We start from the raw sequence: 21,020 nt of genomic DNA on the forward strand, positions 1-21,020 counted from the left end.
TCTATGCCACGAATGAAACCTGAACAGCTTAAGGACGGCTAACAGTCCTAGACGTTCAACCACTGATTCTCGGTAATACTTGTTAATTACTTTAATCAATGCATTGGTTAATTACTTGGAGATGCTGAGTAACAGATGTAGTATTCTAAGACACGAGAGGAACCAGGATACTGGAGGACGAGAATGATTGAAACGGATTCAAGAAGAATCGGGAAAATAGAATCAAAACAGAACATTCTACATTCCAATTCGACCTGGAAGCAGTGCACAAGAGGAGCCACCCCGTGGAATATCCACGGCCAAATGCCATTCTTAAAACAGTTTCCCAAAAGCTCGAACCGCCATCCTTGTTTCAGTTTTACGTTATGGTAGCTCCGTCAAGATTTCTCCATTTTTAGGCTCTTGGGCTGAAATCTTCAAGATCGTCATTAGCAATTCATGTCAATCTTCTCGAACTTTTCCTTTTTTTGTTACCTCTTGGTTTGTAATTACCTCGTTTGTGTTTTTCTATCTTAACGAAAAAAAATTTTAATTGTCTCCTTCAAGTTTCAAATAAAATTAAGTGTCAAAAAGTGACTTAAAATGGCAAGCCCTTGCTCCTTGAACAGTTAGAAACTGGAATTCACCTGATAAACCAAACCGTGTCTGAGTAGAAAAGCCGCGATGGCTATTATCGAAGACTTCACAACTATACAAATAAAATTACTCCATAATTTAATTTTTATTATAAACGTTTTCTATCATATTATTTTCTGGAAGAACATTTCCGGTTTTCTCCCACGAAATATCGATCATCTTTGATCTCTTAAAGGGCCAAAACCTTCAACACTTCTACTCCGATGCTACTCAAGGGAAAGAGACTAAAGTCCATCCCTGCAATCCTAAAATATTCCGAATGTGTAAAGTACAAACAAACATCTTGATATGGATTTAAACTCGCCCCGCCTGCAGCAACGAGTACAGTCCAACAAATTCCTCCGTGAATTTACCGCCGAGTGTCTTGGTGGCTCGCCAGTACAGCTGTCCTACATTGTCTGGCTTTCCACCGGGGTGTAGGAGTTCCAGGCGAATATAATCCAACCACAGCTCTGAGAAAATAAGAAACACACGTTGTAATAGGACCGAGGTAATCAATTCAGTGGTTTATAAAATGTTAAGACCGCGAAGCGGCAGCCCGATTTTATCAATCAAGAGTACAACTACAGACAGATTTGGTCGGAACAATGTCTTACTACCAATTAATCACAAATATGACAAATTTGAGACACAAGATACCCATCAGTGAAGCGTAGTCATAGAAAAAAAAAAACATAACTGTTAACCTCTTACTACGAAAAATACAAACCCATCAGGCTAAAAAAAACACATGTATGACAAACATCAAAACACTCTGGCTCTCAAACTGTCCTATTACAAGCACTGTGCCTACACTGTCCAGTTGGTGCCTAAATCAGCCAACCACGTTCGAGAATTTTAATACAGTTTTGATGGACACGTTGGGCCCCGTAAAAAGGTTCCAGTCCCAGCCACTTCCGATTTAGGAACTAGGTCGCCATACTTTGTGTCGTTTCAAGAAGAAGAATTACATATTTTGAAATAAAAGGAAACTACACAACAATATTACTCCAATCTCGAAATACTCGTCTTGCTCTTCATTCTCAAGTTTCGGTTCACTTTTGAAACTATTACGCGTTACTGAATCATTTTTTGTAAAAAACCGTTTCGTGCAAACTCGAAGCAGTAAAAAGTGCAGCTGAAGATGAGTGAAAAATTTGTTTGCCAAACAGTTTGTCAGCTCGTACTTAACATAAGATATAAATTTCTTGACATGCACACGCCCTGAAAAGTTGCTTGAAGTAACTTCCTGCAATTTCTTTTAAGTTGACGTCTGACTCTTCCTCAATATTACATAAAAGAAAACCGGACGAGCAACTTGGATTAAATTAAGAACCAAAGTGAATTTTACGAACACCAACATACTTGAGTGAAGATTTCAATTGGATAAAAACTTGTTATTTTTTCATATTAAAATGACTAAATCATGTTATAACAATTTAAGCGTTCAAAGTTAATCCGCTTTGCTGAAAAGGAAATCTGTAAGGCTACATGGCTCCGAGACTGTTTATCTGATGCTGCTTTGGTCTGTTGACGGTCTTAACAAGAAAACGTTTTCGACCGCACGTTAAATGCTTCATACTGGTCAGCTTCCATTCCGATAGGACTTTTCAAAAGCCATTTATAAATATCCAAATGCTTGTTTTTAATTCATTCGTATAGAACTCTGGAAAATCCCACTGGGAGGGAGGTTCATTTTAACGAGTACTTTCATTATTTTTCTTCATTTTAATCCATCACATAAATGGCCCAAAGCCGTAACTGCTGAAATTTTGATAAAATAAAACAGTCTTCTGAAATAGCGACGCAAAAAAACTACTTACGTAACAAGTTACAAAAACGCACCACCACACATGATCCAGCCACGCGCCATAGCAACAAACTTCAGATCCCTTTTTATAAGTCCGCGAACGGTCAACGAACCTTTGCCTATGGAGCAGTTTCACTATTAAATTCCCTGAGTAGTGACCTAGTGAACTTGCCTTCAGTAAAGTCACTGAAACATTCTTTGGAGGACTCCCTAAGAGGGGCACTTTAATAGTCTTTGTATGATACCCATTGGACATATATATATATATATATATATATATAACTAACTGCAGACAGTACTGTTTCGGCCTTCTGGGCCTCATCAGTGCAGTGCTAATGCTAGGATGGAGGAGAACCAATATGGTCACCCCAAACGATCCAACCTTTGTGGTATCGTCTAAGCCATGCCAGAGTGCTCAAACTAGAGTACACTAGCGAGCATGCGCAATTGCAGAGCAATGACTCATCCTAGTTAGAGTGCAACGGTTATTTCTGGCAGTTGCCTGACGATTGCTTCGCAAGAGGCATGAAACTCAGAGTTGCAGTAAAAGTTCAAGTAACCTAATTCTTGAGGTATAATTATCCATAGCTCTAGCCCTGCTATTGAGCACTTTTTAGTAGATGATGATCTCATTCCGCTATTTTGGTTATATATATATATATATATATATTTCACTTTGATTTCCCTATTTTAAGTTGTTCATTTGTGATTGTAAAATTGTCTACCATTGTAAATAGTTGCTGAAAAGCCTGTACAGGAGTAATTATTAAAGCTCATTCATTCATTCGTATTAGCACTTATTCCACGATATATTAGAGCCGTTTCAGATAGTGATAATTCATGTTACCATTGATTTCCTGACTTCCAATGTTGACTTGGAGGAAGTTTGTCATTAAATGAAGCGACGTTTGGCGGTTTACACGACAAGGAGCTTTGAAAGATCATCAAAGACTTATGACAGATAACCGGATTTAAACAGAGGATGAAAAGCCGTAGAAATAGGGATAGTGCCAAAAAGTAGCTTGTGGTGCTACCATGGTCTATCGGCCATTTTCCGAGCTTTTCCCAGTCTCTCTCGATTTATCAGATGAGATGATCTTCAGGTTCACAATTCACATCGCGAACCTTATTGAACTTGAAACCGCTCAGTGATAATCAGATTAAACAATAATAACAATAAAAAAAAAACTAGTCCAACATCCGTAGCAAAAGAGACAGAGCTACAGACGTCTAATACAGCATAAGCAGTATTCGATCTCTCTATTGTAAAACCTTGTGAACTTTAGACTGGTGGACGATGAAAAAGCCACAATGCGGCACATCCCCGCTGTAAAAACCTGTGAAGCTCATGAGTGACGTAAAACAAAGACAACAAAACATTATAAACAATAGCGTACAGCAAAACAATACCTCATGAAACAAAGAAAACCTCATCAGGTTTTAACACCAAGGATGACCCCACAATGCCGTACTTTCTACCTAAGCTCAACATTTCACAGCGTTAAAACGTTATAAAACCTCGGGATCATAAGTTACGGAACCGCTCACGTGTATTGCAGTATTGCACGCACTAAAAAACAAAACACACACACTGTGTGTCACTTTATGCAAATACGTGTATTAAAAATGCGCGCAAGCGGGTGTAAAATACGTGTAAATTACACACAATCAGTTAAGTAGAGCTCTCGTGTGATGAGACAAAAAGATTGGATTCTGAATTAGTCATAAGATTACTTGTTGGGTTCCTTGCAAATTGATTGTGACAAGATGGAAAGATTAACTTACACCGCTTCAGCTCTCAAAACGTTTGTGCTTTGGATTCGTCTGCAATTCTCCCGCTGCATGAGGTTTTCTTATTGCCAAAAGCTAGCCCCAAATGTGAAGTAAGTAGCTTGCATCTAATCTATTGACTTGGTCCGACACAGATTATTATGGATAGAAATCTAGTTCCCTTCTAGTCTGACTTTCAGCCGTCTCTTCCCTTTACCCCAAGGGGGTCGCGGGAGAGAGACCCCCGCGCCCACCCCCCCCCCCCTCTTGGGGTTAAGGGAAGAGACGGCTGAAATTCAGACTAGTTCCCTGCACTCATACTTTCTCTCGCTATATCTCGGGTTTCACAACATACGAACGAAGACCTTACATGTATTTTCGTTATGACAACTAGTCAAATTTACATTATGCTCAGGTCTTGACTGTCAACTCGCTTGACAATTGCGAATGAAACTATAGTATAATCAATTCCCTTTGTACGATTACGAATAATTTTTTATTACAAAAATAAATGTAATTACTATGGAGGACGACTACGTTTCACTCGAAATTAAGCAGAAGAGGCTTTGAAATCAAATAAATTACATATAATTCTCTATGTGGATTTCAAAATTCATCAAACATTTTTATCAACTTGTATTTTTAAACGTTCCAAGGTTCCTTCAACATCTACACTTCGATAAAAAGCTGAATGAATGAATGAGAGAACGCTTACCTCGTTTCCACTATGCAAAGACTATGAAACGAAATCTTTTCTTTCACTGAAACATTTCAGTGGATTAGACATATTGGCGCGTTGCATGCATGCAGAGACTGGACAGCAAGCCAAATATAGAGCTTGCCGGCCGGCACATGCATTATACAATTACACCATATAGATCCCATTTCAAAGCTTAAACCGACCAGGCATGTAAGATCTTTCTAGAATGCCGAATTGCATTGAAATAATATCTCATTGAAAGCTTCGCTGCGCTGAGAGCCATTACTTCAACAGGGTCAAAAGAGAGATTGCATATAAACGAAACAAAAAGGTATGGCTCTTTCCCTTAATCAGCAGACACTTGTCCCTCTCTACACTGACGAGACGAAGCAGAGAAAAGCCGAAGCCCTGTGCGCCGCCTTTAAACAGACAATGCAAGCTGTGAGCGCATCACAACTAAACCACAACTACGAACAAAGGAGACAACTGTCTAGGCACCTGATGGCCGGCACACCAGAGAAACAAAACAGTGACGAAAGTATTCGTCGACAAAGGATATTTCTAGCAGACACAGGCAAATCGATGCACACTCAAAATAATTAGATCGACCAAAAATGTTCATCGGCAACGGAAGTCAAAACGTGCTTTGACAAAAATGAAATGCTGCACTAACAACGGCTCCATGTTTTTTCTGTCGAAAGAACATCACTTCATGGTTTCCTGCTTGTGTGCAGCACACACTTTTGAAACTCCAACCTCACCACCACAATCTACCTCAGTTGTGAAAATATCAGTTACTGCGCTTGTTTGATGTATCCCTGTCCTTTTTCTGACATCTGACGTTTGTGAGTTTCTAATAAGATCCTGAACAAACAACGTGGGCCAAGAGCGCGCAGTTCCCGCAAAAGAAAAACTCGCGCTCGTGTTTAAGACAAAAATATTTAAATAACTAATCCCTGCGGGTTTGCCTATAACTTACCAGGATGGGAAGAACCAAAATGATCCACAGCTGCCTCATACAAATCACGAACACGCTTTGCACTCGGCTCAACCTGAGCAAACAAAATAGAAAAGTTCAGTACACTGCAAGATGTTCAGACATGCGCACGAACCAAAAATACTTCAGCACCTTAGCGATGCAAGCTGTCTCCTATCAGCATCGAGTCAACGTTTAACTAACATAAGTTTAAATAGTGGAGCGCCACCATACGACCATCCCGTCAATACCATCACTTTTACATGCCCTACTCGAATTGAAAGTGTAGTTTTTTTCTCTTTTCAAGGCGTGATCAATGGTCCTCTTAACAAAGAGGGGTTCCATGTTGCTAAAACTACGTTTGACTAAAGATGGTTTAAGAGACGATTTTCTAAATGACGATTAGCCTTCATTCATAAAACCGTCACTACCATAAATCCGCTTTTAAGCCCCCCCCCCTTTCTAATAAGCCACCCCCCTCTAACAAGCTCCTCCTCTTTAGAGGAAGAAATTTATTAAGCCTCCCACCCCTCCCCCTCAAAAGACAGAAAAAATCAAAATAACACTTCATGTCAGTAAGTATGATAAATTTATTCAAGTACTGTAATTTTAGTTTGTCATTGAAATTGATTATGGCGATTGATTGATTGATGTCATGTTGGCAGAGCGATGCTAGTACGATGAAACATTTAATTATTGTTGTTCATTTGACTTAAATTTGCCGTTTTGTTGTGTTTCTGTTTTACTGATTTACAAGATGATTATGACAAATCATACAACTCATCAGACTTTATTAAGGATTTTGACTCTGCTAATTTGGTAAAGGAAAAAATGTAAAAGGAGAACAATTTTTGAATAAATATGGTACATTATATCCTATTGTATCCTAGTAGTGAAAATCGGGCTAAATCAATAAGCCCTCCTTCTCTTAAGCACACCCCCCTCCCTCTGAATAAGCCACCCCTCCAAAGTAGCTGAAATAAATAAGCCCCCGGGGGGGGGGCTTATTAGAGGATTTACGGTAAGTGTTTGACGACTAAAAGGGATCTAAAATGATTCAGTTTGACCAAGCCAGGCGCTTTCTCAGACAGTGTTCGGTTGGTGTTTTTTCACTAGTCAAGCAAACATCATCCATTTCACGAGATTTTTTCAAGATCACCAGGTTAATTCAACTCGCTCCGCATGAAAGACCATTACACAGATGTTATTTGTCCGTATTGACCTAACATTGGTTACCTGCATTAACTCCAAGTCGATACACTTTCGAAAGAAAGAAATTGTATAAGGTCGCTCTTCAATCAGTCTGAAGGATAAGGGAGAGAAGATCAAACTAAATGCTAAGAAGTTTGTGACGGTACAGCCCAGAAATACGGGTAGATATCCAGGCTTTTTTACTAAGAAGAATTTAAACATGAAGAGAAGGGGGCGTTCCTCAGAAATTAGGACCTGCAGTGTACAAGAAAATCGATTTAGAGGTGCAACACAACGCAGAATTGTTGGTCGTCCTTATATGAAGAGTACAGTACATGCGTATAAATCATTATTTAACCTTTTGTAAAGTTTTCTCGCTTTCTTGATCCCCTTTTTACTCGAGGTCCACTCAACATATTTGTTTTTCATTTGGATTTGTACGTCAACACAGGATTGCAATGACAGCTGTGATAAAAAATAACAACAAAAGAAGAAACATGAAAACCTTTATTTGTCTTGATACATGTCGATACAGTTCTGCAACAGAAAAGTCAGCTGAATCCCAACATTACAGTGAGTCTAGTAATATTAGGTATTAGTATGCCACTGTGAAAGGATGAGGGAAACTTACCTCAAAGACAGATTCCACTTCATCTGGATTATTTTTAATGCACCACTCAATCCAGAGGTTCCAAAGATGTATTGAATCCTACATCAGGAAAAAATTGTAACAAGAAATTGCGCGAGAAGATTCAAGGACACTGTACCAACGATGATCTCGGGGGAAAAGTAAACAGATTATGAACTAACTGCTATCTTGATCGTAAGCGACATACCACGGTATTCATTATCTCTTGCATTTTTTAAATGGCAACCACTGTTAAGGGAATTGTGGACTCCATCGTAACACATGTAGTGATGCTAATATTGACGAATTTACGAGCTAGTTAACTTGACTCTTCTAACCTTAGAACTTATGCACTGCACAGCAGTAGAAAATTCCTTTTGAATGTCCTTTATTTTGCCTGTGAATAACAAATCAGGATTCAAACTCACAGTTTTAATCATTCATCCCCTTTTTAAGTAATGCTGGACGTGGGACAATTAACAGAAAACAGATATTTTCTATAAACGTACACCGAAGGCCATCACCAGCAAAGTGCTGGCAATGTAAACGGAACTGAACCCACAAAATGGTGCTTAACTTTTGAGAACTTCACAATGTACTAAATGGTAACCTCACACGACTTACAACTGTTAACTGTCTAACAATACTTTACTGGTTACTAGAAACCATGTCACCGCATTAATGTATTCTTTTCTTAGGAAGTATATTACATTAAGTAATTTACATTCTCGTTATATTAATATACATAGTATCTGTATATTTTTGGTTAACTGTAGATGTAGAATTTTATATATTGGAATGTATTTAGTACGAGTCACTGGCTCATTGTACATCCCGAAATGAAATAAATTTACCTACCTACCTACCTACCTACCTACCTACCTACCTACCTACCTACCTACCTACCTACCTACCTACCTACCTACCTACCTACCTACCTACCTACCTACAGGAAAACTTCATTGTATTGAGTAACTGACTCAAATAATCTTACCCTTGTTCAGCACTTTAAGTCTCAAGTGCTCGCTCCATAAACTCACTGATGTTTCAAATTGTTTTGTTCCCTTTTTACAAACCAACAAAGCCTTCTTTGGCTGATCTGTTTGAAGCAGAAGGTCAACCTGTATTGTGTGAAAGTTAAATGTAAACTGTATCAATTTCAATTTCAGAAAAGTCATTCACCCAGAATTTTGATTAGCCTGCAGGGAACTTCACTAGCAAGTAGAATACCTCATGTACATGTAAGCATGCCTGTATATGTTCTACGGCAATTTTGAAAGGCTGACAAGTATGCAATGGACAATTGGGTGAGTTTACTAAGGAAGAAACCCTCCAGTTCTCATAGAAAAATGATAATTGAAATGCAAACTATTTTATTTCCCAAAATAGTGAAATAATTAAAAAGTACATAGCTTTCCCAGCTTCAAGTTAAAAGAAAAATAGTAATTATAGTAAGTTTCTTCAATTCATGGTCTTTTCACTTGTGTTTAGTGTGAAATTATTCTTCCAAGAAAAATGTGCTGTTAGGGAAACAGCAACAGAGTAATAAATGCCCACATTCATTGAATATTCTTTCTGATTGAAATAAACTCACTGGAAAATTGTAGGACTCACCCATGTTTTATAGAGATCCTCACTCAAACATTTTGCTTTCTCAGCCTCAGAAAATAAGTGCAAAACATTTCGCTCTTGTTGCTGAAGAAAAAAAGTATTCAGAAAGACTATTGGTGCTAATACAAAGAGCAATATGCAATTGAGCATTAAAGTGATCCAGAATTGCATTGGGTTTTCTTTCCTTCACTTTGTGATTGGATCAGAAAACTTGTGCCAATCTCTTAACTAATCAGATTCAAAAGCACACGTAACCCTAGTTATGACTTGGTTGCCCGCACTTTCACACAACAGAAGCATTTTGGTTGTTTTTGTTTTGAGTTTTCACTCATTAATTTTTAAAGGTATTTTCCTTTCTTCTACTTAGCCATGTGATAACTTTTGGATTTGGATTTTACAACACTCCATTGAAAAGGGATCTTTAGGGTTGAAGACTCACTGCTTCAACTTACAATATTTGAACAAACAGAACTTTATAGCGGTGGCCTACACCTGCTGCTTTAACTTACAATATTTGAAAAAAAAGAACCTCATAGCTGTGACATACCCCTTTAGCTTGTTCAAGAGATGAATCAGTTAGAAGCTCCATACAGGTGGTGATATACAACTCCCACATTTTTTCTGGTTGGAAAAGGAGAAATGACAACTACAAAATTACGACGAAGGGCCAACGTTCGAAACGTCTGCTTTTATAATCGTAATGGTGGCCAACTTACCATTTCAACTTTGTTGATAAATTCAAATTACAAAATTACATGGTTGACAAATATTTGATACACTGTACATGTAAGTAAATCAGCTAAAACATGGCCATAGTATAACTGTAACTCTTAATTCACCACATGCTACAAAATTAATTAAGATAAAACCCAAAGAGGAAACAAATAACAGTAGAATAAATTAAGGATTAGAGGAACACACACCTTATGAAAAAAGTTCAATTCCTGCTTTTAAGGAGAAACTACTGTGCTTTAAAACAAGCAAATTATTGATCATTAATAGTGCATAGCTCACCAGTTGGGACTTGTTCCACAGCCTGGTAAAACAACTTGTTCATTTCCACCAGAAACTCTGACCACTGGTTCTCTGTAAAATGTAGTCCACATATACCAATACAAAATCGTATAAAGTTTTTTCAATCTATGCTGCATTGAGTGATGACTAAAAACAATAACAACTTTATAGTTATTGTCACATAACCAAGGCTGGACACTAACAGTAGCCCACTAGTCACAGACTAGTAGAAATTCAGTTTTGGCTAGTGGTTTTTGATTTCCATTTGCCAGTTTGGCTAGTAAACAAACTGAAACTGTCATAACATCTAAGACGTCACCAGCCACTTGGCTTGTAAGTTGAAAAGTTAGTGTTGAGCCCTGATAAGTAATAACACTTTACATGTATGTAGAACAAAATTCATCACTTCTAAATGACTATGAAAAATTCCTTTAAATTAGCCACAAAAATTCCCATCACAAGTACATTTGTAAAACTATAATTGATTTGTGAACTTACTCAATTAACAGGACATTTCAAAACTTGATCAAAACACGAATGTCTGAATATCAACACCTGTGATAACAGTTGTCCCTTTCTTTACTTTAGCTTTTGCATCATCAATGGGTCGACGAGCTTTCAAATTCCACACCTCCTCAGACTGAGGAAAATCCTTCATCAAGCTAAAATGATAAAAGCATGACCTGATGTTACTGTAAGTTAAAAATATACTCAAACATTTTTGATCTGTACCTTTACTGGAAGAAAAGATTTTAGAATAGGAGAATTTTAGTTTCCTTTGGTACTGATGCGAAAAGTTTCTTGTATTTCTGCTCCAAGGAAAGGCCCTGTCATAAAATCTGAGAAATCACCAGTAAGGGTCTTCAATACCAGTGTACACTGCACATTGTATATTGTATTCCCAATAATAAGCAATTATCGGATAAGGTTATGCATATCACAAATTAGCAATGCTGAGGTCTGAAACCGAAGGCTGAGGCAGATAACACATACAGAGGGTTTGATAATTCATGATATCATGCAAAAACCAAATGCAATAAATGTATTATTATCCAATTTTTAAAACAATCTGCAAAAGAGGTTTCTTCTCTCTGGGTTTGCAAAAGTTTGGAACACTACATGGATGAGGGGCTTGGAAACTAGGCAGACTTTGAACTTGACATGAAAACCCAATATCTGTTGCAGATACTGGGTGATCATGTTGAATCAACTTCACATACTGTTGTAAATTGACTGTATGCTCCTGACCAATCAGAGTAAGTCCAATGCATACTAATCAATGTAATCGTTATCACCCTCATAAACCACATGTCAAATCACCACTGTAAAAGTGATGTGTACTCTCAGCAATGACAATACCTGTCATATATTATATCACAGCCATGTTCTGTGTTTTCAAAGAGGCGATAAATTTCTATAAAGGATACTCGGAAGTTTATGTCATCTGCAACAGACAAAAAAAACAAGGGAATAAGGGGGTAAGTTTCTATTACAGAAACTGTGGTGCTGTATGGGTGGTGGTAACAAGGTAATTTGCTAATATCAACTAAGTTGAAATTGTAAACTGGCCACCGTAAAGAGTTAAAAAGCTCACTTTCAAGCGTTAGCCCTTTGTCAGAGCAAATGACGAAGGGCTCACACTCAAAACGTCAGCTTTTTAACTCTTTACAGTGACCAATTTACAATTTCAACTTCATTGATATTAATAAAAAAAAACAAGGTGTCATCAAGTTGTATATCATTATACATGTACAAAACACACTTGGTGTAAGTAAGTAAGTAAGTAAGTACTAAGTATATTTATCCATGTTGAACATTAAAGAGCTTACAACAAAGCTCATGAGAACGTGCACGTGATAAATATTCCCACCCATCCCACCCCAGGAGAGGACATCCATCACACAGTAATCTCATTCATGGGAAATTAACGTCTCCTACCCCTAACCCTGCAGGAGATGGGACCTCCATTTATTCGTTCCTATCCAAGAAGACTAGAATATCTGACCATTTCTTGATGTTATAGAAAGGTACCATATTCTTCTCAATTATTTTAAGACCTTGAGTGTTGGTCCGGCCCGGGCTCGAACCTTCAACCTCCCGTGCAACAGTCCAGTGCTCTATCCATTGAGCTAACTGGGAGGCGATTGTGTACCTAGAAGTGCTTGCATAGACATGCTTAATAATAATTACAAAACATTGGTTAAGTAACTTTTGATTATGTTTTAATCTACAGCACAATGGCACTGTGGCTTCCATTTAATAGTATAACAAACATTACCTGGTACAGCCTCTATTGCCTTTTTGTAGACAATTTCAGGAACTTTTCCGGCAAGAAATTCTGCAGTCACTTCTTCATCCTGGAATTAAAAGTTAGGGAAATCAGAGCTAGGAGACTTAATGAAACAGATCAAGTATCATACATCTAAAAAACCTTTCAAGTTTCTCATTAAGAGTATTGACACTGTAATGTAATATATACAAGTTAGTCTAAAGAAACAATTGAATTCAACAGTGCTTCATCAACTCAATGGAAGACAAATTTTTCAATCATGCAAACCTCATCTGAGTTAACCTACCTGAGCATCTTCCCCTTCTTCTCTGCTCATTCCAAGAACTTTCCTTCTATTATGAATCTGACAAAAACCGAAATATGTTGTGCATGTACTGTATCAATGTAGTGTGAGAAAAATACTACCTTAACAAAATCAAGCTTACCTATGTTCAAGCCAGGCAGGAGCATACTCGGACCTACCCTACACATTCTTGAAAATATCTTTTAACTAAAAAAATTGAAAATTTTTCTCAAGTGACTTACTTTTTCCACATGAAGAAGTTCCATTCTGAAATACTGCAAGACATAATTTTGTAATAAGTTGTATGGTACCACTGTTTCATGACTGACTATAATTCTGGTACATCTTACCTCCAGCCATAGCTGTTGCGAAGAAGAGTTTACTCTCAAGCCTCTTTGTAATAAAGATCTGCAGTTAGGAATGTTCTTGTTTTCTTCAAACTCCCACTTTGCTGCCATGATCCAGAGATCTGAAAGTAGGTTGTATAATACACAACATCTTGTTACAGAAAAATGGAAATGAAGGGTTTAGAAGAAACCTGTGACAGGTTCCACTGGTTTCATTAACATTAAGGAATAAGGAGTATGGCTTCTTCCCCTATAATGGATGCTGGTCCATTACCAGTAACCCATAACCTGTTAAGCATTTCATTTAGGTCTTGCTGAAATTTTTCTAGAACCTGGCTGATTTATACTCATAGCTGGGGAAAATTGTCTTGCCTTAAAGTACATCACAATGATCTGCTTTGCCTTGAACCTGGAGTTCTTAATTAGGAAGGTTCAGAGCCAGCAACTGAGTCATGGTGACTCCATCAAATTGAGAATGGTCTCTGAATATTACATTCAGCAGATTGTATCCCCTCATTTAAGTACAATTGAAATTCATCTCATATTATCAAGTCTCATGATCAAACATAATGAGTACATTTGAACATTTATATAGAAACGAACAGTTAACATACTTGGCTTGTCTGGATGATATTGCAAGAGTTTGGCAAATACTTTTCCAAGAATTTTTAAACTTCCCTGAAACAAGACACAGTGTCACATGTACATGTAAATGTAGTGGCTAAGCAGGGGGGGGGGGGGTATGTAGCCTGACATCCAACATAATGCTACTAATAATGTCATTGGTACAACAAAGCAAACATTCATTTCTCAGATTAAGGCCACAGAGCTTAAACGGAGTTGAAGATGTGAATACTCTGGTCATGCCATACCCTGTCAACCTCTTTAAGTGCAAGTGCCAAGCCTATAGAGTTAATTACATATATACAGCCATAAAATTAATCACAGTTATTAAGTCTATTCCTACCATGTGTTTGCAAAATTCAATGTACTGAATCCAGAGCTTGATGTCTCCCTAAAGGTTTGAAGCATGATTAAAGACTTGATAAATCACAATAGTTGCCTATTTACAGAAGTGGGAAAAAATGAAAATCTGGGTTCACCGTGAAACTTTACATGTATGTATACATGTAGACTTTCCAAGTTCTGTCAACTGAGCTACAGAGCATTTATCACCAAGTACAACAGTGGGCATGAAAGGTTCCTGAGAAATGTATCAAGTGAACGCCTTAATCATTAACATACATGAAGTTGGTATTGTTGCAATCAGTTTTCTGATATTTGTTAAAATTTAAGTGTTGAACAATTTTTATGACCTACTTGTGAAATGTCTGGTTGCCAATATTTTACTTGTATCCATAATGTACCTTAATAGACAAGTCACAAATTTACCCCACTATAACATAGTAAAATGATGTCCATAATGTTCGCTTAATAAAAGATATTCTATATACAAGGCTAAAAGATAAGGAAAAAAATTATTAAAATGTTTAATCCAAATGTTTTCAGCTGTTTGCCATCATCAGGGTTCTGATGATGGCAAACAGCCGAAAACGTTTGGTTTAAACACTTTAATAATTTTTTTCCTAATCTTTTAGCCTTGTATATAGAATATAACATAGTTACTTACCACAAACTTCTTTAGGGCATTCTGAAAAGAAAAACAAACTATGTTTGTTTTATTTTTGTATGTGTGAACTGGATCATGATATCTAAATGAAATTGTTTGTTAACAGAGAAAATTGGTGAGAGTTATGGGGAGGCTTGAGACATGGGCTACTGACTTCATCTTCTATCTGCAGTACATGTATTTTACAAGTTGTAGTCCTTGTCTTAAGAAGGCTTAGGAAATCCTTATTCAAACGCGATTCTGAACTAATTCAAGACTGGAATGTACACATAACTCAAAATTGCCTTCTTAAAATAACTCAGAAAAATCTTTTTTAAAAACTTGGATAAATTATTTCTAAGAAAGATCACAGTACACATTTTAACTGATTGAAATTGTGATTAGGATATCAACATCATCTACATGTACCTGAAACAGAGTGTGTATTTTCTTCATTGCTGCATGCTCTGCTTGTAAATTCCTTCTTATGCCAAGTCTCTGCAAAATGAAAACAAACAAAGTGAACCAGCACATGAATTTCTCTAAAATTAAATTGCAAGAAATAATTCTAATTAAAAAAACAATGCACTGCAGACAAAACTCTTACCGACTTCCTCTTTTTCTTCAACATATCAAGGTTAATTTCATACTATAAATAAAAGAAAACAAATTTATCAAATGTTCAAACTCAGAATCAAGGAAGCCTTGATCATTGAAATAAGGAACTCACAGGAACATCACAGCCTTGTTATATAATATTTATGTACTACAATATATGGTCACGATTCTGTAATGTACCTGCATGTATCTTAAGAAGTCTGACTTCTGAACGATTCTCTTTTGCAAACGGTACTCATACTCTCTTCTCTTACGAACAATGGTCCTGTATCGTTGTAAATAACATTAAATCATTAACATGACGTTAAAAGACCAAAATCATCTATAATGAGAGGAATTTGGCTTTACTCTGATCATAAATATGAGGTTGAAAAATTGCAAAATTGAGTCCTGATGCCTGACTTAACACAAATAATTAGGAAAGTCATCCTTCCCTAGCAAAAAGATAGAACTGTGCATCCAAAATCAATGAATCAAGGCAAAGTAACAAGAGTAGGTGAATGCTAAGAAGAACTCATATAACAATAGTTACTATTTTTGTTCAATGCAATGCAAGTAAGTGGCTGGGTATGAGTTAATTAATTTTTTTAATTTATTACAATTCAATGGCAAAAGGATGTACATAAATAATGAGAGCTATAGGGATGGCCTACAAAAGAGTAGAGGGACCCCATAGAAGGCAGGCCACCTTCCATAACCTTCCCAATAACAGTTTAGGTTAAGATAAAAATTTAAATGATAAATATTATTACATTGTAAATATAGATCATGCATTAATTGAGAGACCAGAGACTGACCTGTGAGTCAGGACGAAAATAGAGATATAAACATAAAAACTATATCTAAAACAAGATGAAAGGAAACAATCAAACAATCACGTGATTCTAGAAAAGAGGAAGTCTCTTACTCCCCTTTTGAAACTAGAAATACTTGAAGCTTGCCAAACAGAGAGTGATAGCACATTCCATGAGTCAACAATCCTATTAAAAAAACTAAACTTCAAAGTGTCTGTCCTGGCAAAGTTCTTCTTCAATGTAAGTTCGTCCCTTCCCCTTAAAGAGTACCTCTCAGAGTCTGAATAAAATTGAATATATGAGGAAACATCTAAGTTAATGTGCCCATTTAGAGCTTTATAAAAAAAAAAAAACATCCAACAGAAACATCTATCCTTCAAGGATAACAAATTCAGTTTTTCTCTTCTAGCATCATACTCAGCATCTGCCTTTAAATTAAATGTAAACTTTGTAGCTCTTCGTTGAATTCTTTCCAACTCGTTGACATTTCTAGCTGTGTAAGGTGACCAGACGACAGAACAGTACTCCAGTTGGGACCTTACCGCGGTACAGTATACGGTTCTTAAGGTGGTCACATCATTCAGTCCCCTGCACGTTCTTTTAATGAGGCCAAGAATCTTATTAGCCTTTCTTGATATTTTGTCGACATGGGCCTTCCAAGACAGCCTACTCATAGTAACTAAGCCAAGGTCACAAAATTCCATGTCTCCTCCAAGGTGTTATCATTGAGCCGAAGGTCAGAGTGGAAGGGCATCTTCTTCTTGATGACAAGCATCAGTTTACACTTCTTTACATTAAAGTCCATTAAATTTTGTTGACTCCATGAGTACAAGTTATCCAGACCTGATTGAAATACTTAATAGTCGGTGTTGTAGTGTATGCGGTTGGTTCTTGTAAGCATGCGCACATGTGCGAATTATTCATTCCATGTGCTTTTCGAAAATAAAACCAAATACATGACAGTCGGAGGGACAATTTATCACTTTTGGTGATTTACAATCATCAGCATATAAGGCAATTGTGTTACCAGCCATAACTGCATCAGGTAAATCAGTAATGAATATCACGAAGAACAGGGGACCTAATAATGAGCCTTGTGGTACACTAGATGGAATAACAGTCCAGGAAAAACTCATTCCCTCTATAACAACTCTTTGCTCTTTATCAGTCAAGTAATCCTTACACTAGTTTAGCAGATTAGCAGAGATGCCAAAGTTACACAACTTCTACAGAAGTATATCATGTGACACTCTGTCGAAGGCCTTTGCAAAGTCTAAGAAAACTACATCTGTAGCGTTTACGGCAACCAAAATCTAAATTCTCAAGTTCAAGGGCGTGTCGCTCCAAAACGCGGTTAACGAGGTTTTTGGGACTATTTTACTGATCGAAATGACAACCCAAAGTTGACTGTTTGCACGAATCTTTATTCTTGAAAGGCAATCGACCACGAACCACAATCAATGACGAAAATAACGATTATTCTGACTGTCAATCAATCTATCGAACGATCGATCGTAAACTGAAACAACAATACAACGAAGTTCTATCAATCTAATGAAAAGCCGCGGAATACATGATCAAAGAATCACGTGTTAAATACTGGGCTCTAAAGTCTATAACGAGATTAACAATACAAGTGAAACAGAACAAAAAGTTTGGAAACAAATTAAAAGAGTTTTGATGACTGATAAACAGCCCATTGTTCTATCTAAATGATGGGCGTTCACTGACTCGCAAATTAGCACGAATTTGGCCTTTAAATCTTAAATCTATACAGATCATTGCAATATTTGTTTGTATATTGTCGGCCACCACTGAAAAGATTGGAGAGGGAAAAACAAAGTTACAAAGGTACTCACATATCGGTCCCGCTTGTGCCAGAGGTTGAGAAAACGAAAGGGCGAAAGTTTACCAAGGCTATTCAAAACTTATGAGGAACTGATTAAAGGGATGCTAAATTTGCCTTTTATATGCGCGTCGTGACGCTGAAAGGTCCAATTACAAAACCAGCAGAAATACAGAAAAACAGATAAGCATTGTAACTATGTGGCTATCTAGGATCATTCTGAAATTACTGAACTAATCAATAATCAATCAAAAAATGAGCCTTCTGGCTAATGTCCTTAACAACATCCACCTGTAGTCCATCATCTAGAGCCTTGGTCCAATGATGGTGTGTTAGTACCAACTGAGTAGCACACGAACGACCTCTCATAAACCCATGCTGCCAATCAGTCAGGTAGGGAGCAACGTGAGAGTATATGGCACTACATGCTATTTTTTCTTGCTATTTACTTCGTATAGATAGTAGAGAAATAGATCAATAATTCTCCACTACATCATTGGCATCTGCTTTATATACAGGGGTGACATTAGCCTTTTTGCACAGGGAAGGGACCTTCCCACTGCTAAAAGACAGGTTAAATAACAACGTCAAAGGAGGTGATAGCTCTTGCACACACTCTTTTAGAATCCTAGCAGATATACTGTCCACTCCAGTAGCTTTGTTAGTGTCCAGCCTGCTAAGAATATCTTTGACTTTAATATTGGATGTTGAGACATCCATCAATAGGTCTGGGTTGACCACATCACTATTAAGGACCATGGAGCACTGATTTGATATTTTGGTGGACAACACAGAGCTAAAGAGGCATAAGAACAAGTTACATGGAAGTTTGTTTGTATAAGGAAATAATCTTCAAGTATTTCACAAAAGGTTTCAGTCAGGCTATCCGCAGTAGTTGGTGAGCCAGTAGACCAGTTGACACTAGGGAAATTAAAGTCACCAGTGATAACTATAATTATCAGCTATTCCAGTAGTGGAGACATTATTCAGAAATCTCTTGAATTCTTCTAAGAAACTCTCTCCAATGTCGGGTGGTCTATAGAAAATTGCAAATAACAGGCATCTGGAGTTACTTATCCTCAGCTCACAAGCCAACATCTCGGTGCTGACCTCCAGATCATATCTGCGAACACAATGCAGATCTGATTTTATTGCTAGCAACACACCACCACCACCCTGATGACATCTATCTCAACGAAATATATTACAGTCTTCAAGGTGGAGTTCACGATCATCAAAATCATTGTTCAACCAAGTTTCCGTCAAGGCCACTATGTCAAAAGGGTCAGTTAACAATAAAGTTTTCAGGTCAAAAATCTTATTACATACACTCCTCGTTTTTAACAGTAAACACTTGGAGAAGCCACTTGAGGAACGTCCAGCAGAAGCAGCAGTACTAGATGAGCTTAAATTCAGACCAGATTCTGTCGAACAGAACGATTCGAAGAAGGAATGACTGAAATTGAAGGGCCAGCCACAGTTTTTGTCACAAAACCATTGCTCATCAGAATCACCCAAGTCAATGTAGGTCTTGGGGTCCATGGAGATGCATTTAAGGTGGAACCACTTGTTACAACCATCACAGAGAATACCTTTCTGGTTTGAACGAACAGGTTTCAAGCACACATCACAAGGACATTTCCAAACGGGTTTCTTGCGGACTGTTCTGTAGTTCAGCTGTTTAAAACATGTGCTCTACCAAAACGTGTAAACAATGAACTTTACTCACCTGATTTCATCGCTTGAAAACACTCCCAATCGCTCCAATTCCTCAAGTTCCGGCAACATACCCTCGAGGTTTTGCTGAACGTACTCTGCCATCGTGGACCTTTCGTGCAACTAGAGAAAAAGCTATAAATTTTCGAAGAAAAGTTTCAATACGACAGCACGCTTGATTCGTCCACCATGTGCAATGATAGATACCGCTGATAAGTTTGCGGTGATCATGAACCGACATGAACCCCAAATCGAGACTACCAGGTAGGTAAATGGTGTATGCCATCATATAGTGTATCTAAGACTTTCCTTTGTGTATATACTGTTATCTTAGATATCCTTGCATTCTTCTCACGTATACCAACGTATTCCCATGTATTCCCATGTATTCCCATATATTCCCATGTATTCCCATGTATTCCCACGTATTCTCATGTATTCCCATGTATTTCCATGTTATTCCCATTTATTCCCACGTATTCCCATGTATTCCCACGTATTCCCACGTATTGGCATGTATTCTTATGTATTCCCATGTATTCACATGTATTCCCTCGTATTCCCATGTATTCACATGTATTCCCACGTATTCCCATGTATTTGCACGTATTTCCATGTTATTTCCATGTTATTCCCATGTATTCCCACGTATTCCCACGTATTCCCACGTATTCTTACGTATTCCCGTGTATTCCCACGTATTTCCATGTATTCCCACTTATTCCCATTTATTTCCACGTATTAGAAGTATCTTCCATGTATTGTATTCCCACGGCACATCTTCCCACGTATTTAGAATCATTAATTTAGTGCATTGCTGTGTATTCCCACACTGCTCTGTATTCCCGCATAGTCATTTATGTTCCTACTGGTACTTAGGTATTTGCATACTTTGGTGCTTTAATCATTCCGGTATTTAAATATGCTGCCTAAAAATTCAAGGTTCTTTATTTAGTTCTTAATATATGGCTGTTTCTAACAAGGACTGGGAATCACCGAATTCATGAGTTTGATTGGCTGTAATCAATATTGAACGCTTTCTAGATTTTCCCATTTAGACCGGCATCTAGCCAAACAGGAACAAGCCAGTTTTTTCGTATTTATGATGCACGATCCTCGCAGTAGAGAGCGTCATTTAAGTAATAGCGAAAATCAGACCTGAAAAAAATCAGGCCCCTGTACGGGCTTCGAACCACTGACCT

The 21,020-nt window shown here is 37.5% G+C and overlaps 1 protein-coding gene across 3 annotated transcripts; it reads right to left on the minus strand.

The window, feature by feature from the left end:
• Positions 1–693: 693 nt before the first annotated feature.
• Positions 694–20,052, minus strand: LOC111337181 (U3 small nucleolar RNA-associated protein 6 homolog). Of its 3 annotated transcripts, none has more exons than XM_088734804.1 (23): positions 19,832–20,048; positions 15,643–15,727; positions 15,452–15,493; positions 15,274–15,342; positions 14,866–14,886; positions 14,203–14,250; positions 13,850–13,913; positions 13,239–13,357; positions 13,131–13,163; positions 12,892–12,948; positions 12,594–12,672; positions 11,675–11,759; positions 10,871–10,977; positions 10,316–10,387; positions 9,848–9,922; positions 9,305–9,378; positions 8,685–8,811; positions 8,029–8,087; positions 7,694–7,771; positions 7,421–7,527; positions 7,108–7,174; positions 5,875–5,947; positions 694–1,088 (listed from the first exon to the last, which is right to left on the minus strand). In XM_088734804.1, the coding sequence occupies exons 1-23, from the start codon at positions 19,921–19,923 to the stop codon at positions 931–933; spliced, it is 1,791 nt and encodes a 596-aa protein (XP_088590930.1). In that variant the 5' UTR covers positions 19,924–20,048; the 3' UTR covers positions 694–930. The 3 variants fall into 3 exon arrangements, with proteins under 3 accessions (XP_088590930.1, XP_088590929.1, XP_088590931.1); XM_088734803.1 differs by having other exon boundaries at positions 9,305–9,385; positions 9,849–9,922; positions 19,832–20,046; XM_088734805.1 differs by lacking the exon at positions 7,108–7,174 and having other exon boundaries at positions 9,305–9,385; positions 9,849–9,922; positions 19,832–20,052.
• Between the last annotated feature and the right edge of the window lie 968 nt (positions 20,053–21,020).

The sequence above is a fragment of the Stylophora pistillata genome, chromosome 10, assembly GCF_964205215.1.
Source record: "Stylophora pistillata chromosome 10, jaStyPist1.2, whole genome shotgun sequence".
NCBI lineage: Eukaryota > Metazoa > Cnidaria > Anthozoa > Scleractinia > Pocilloporidae > Stylophora > Stylophora pistillata.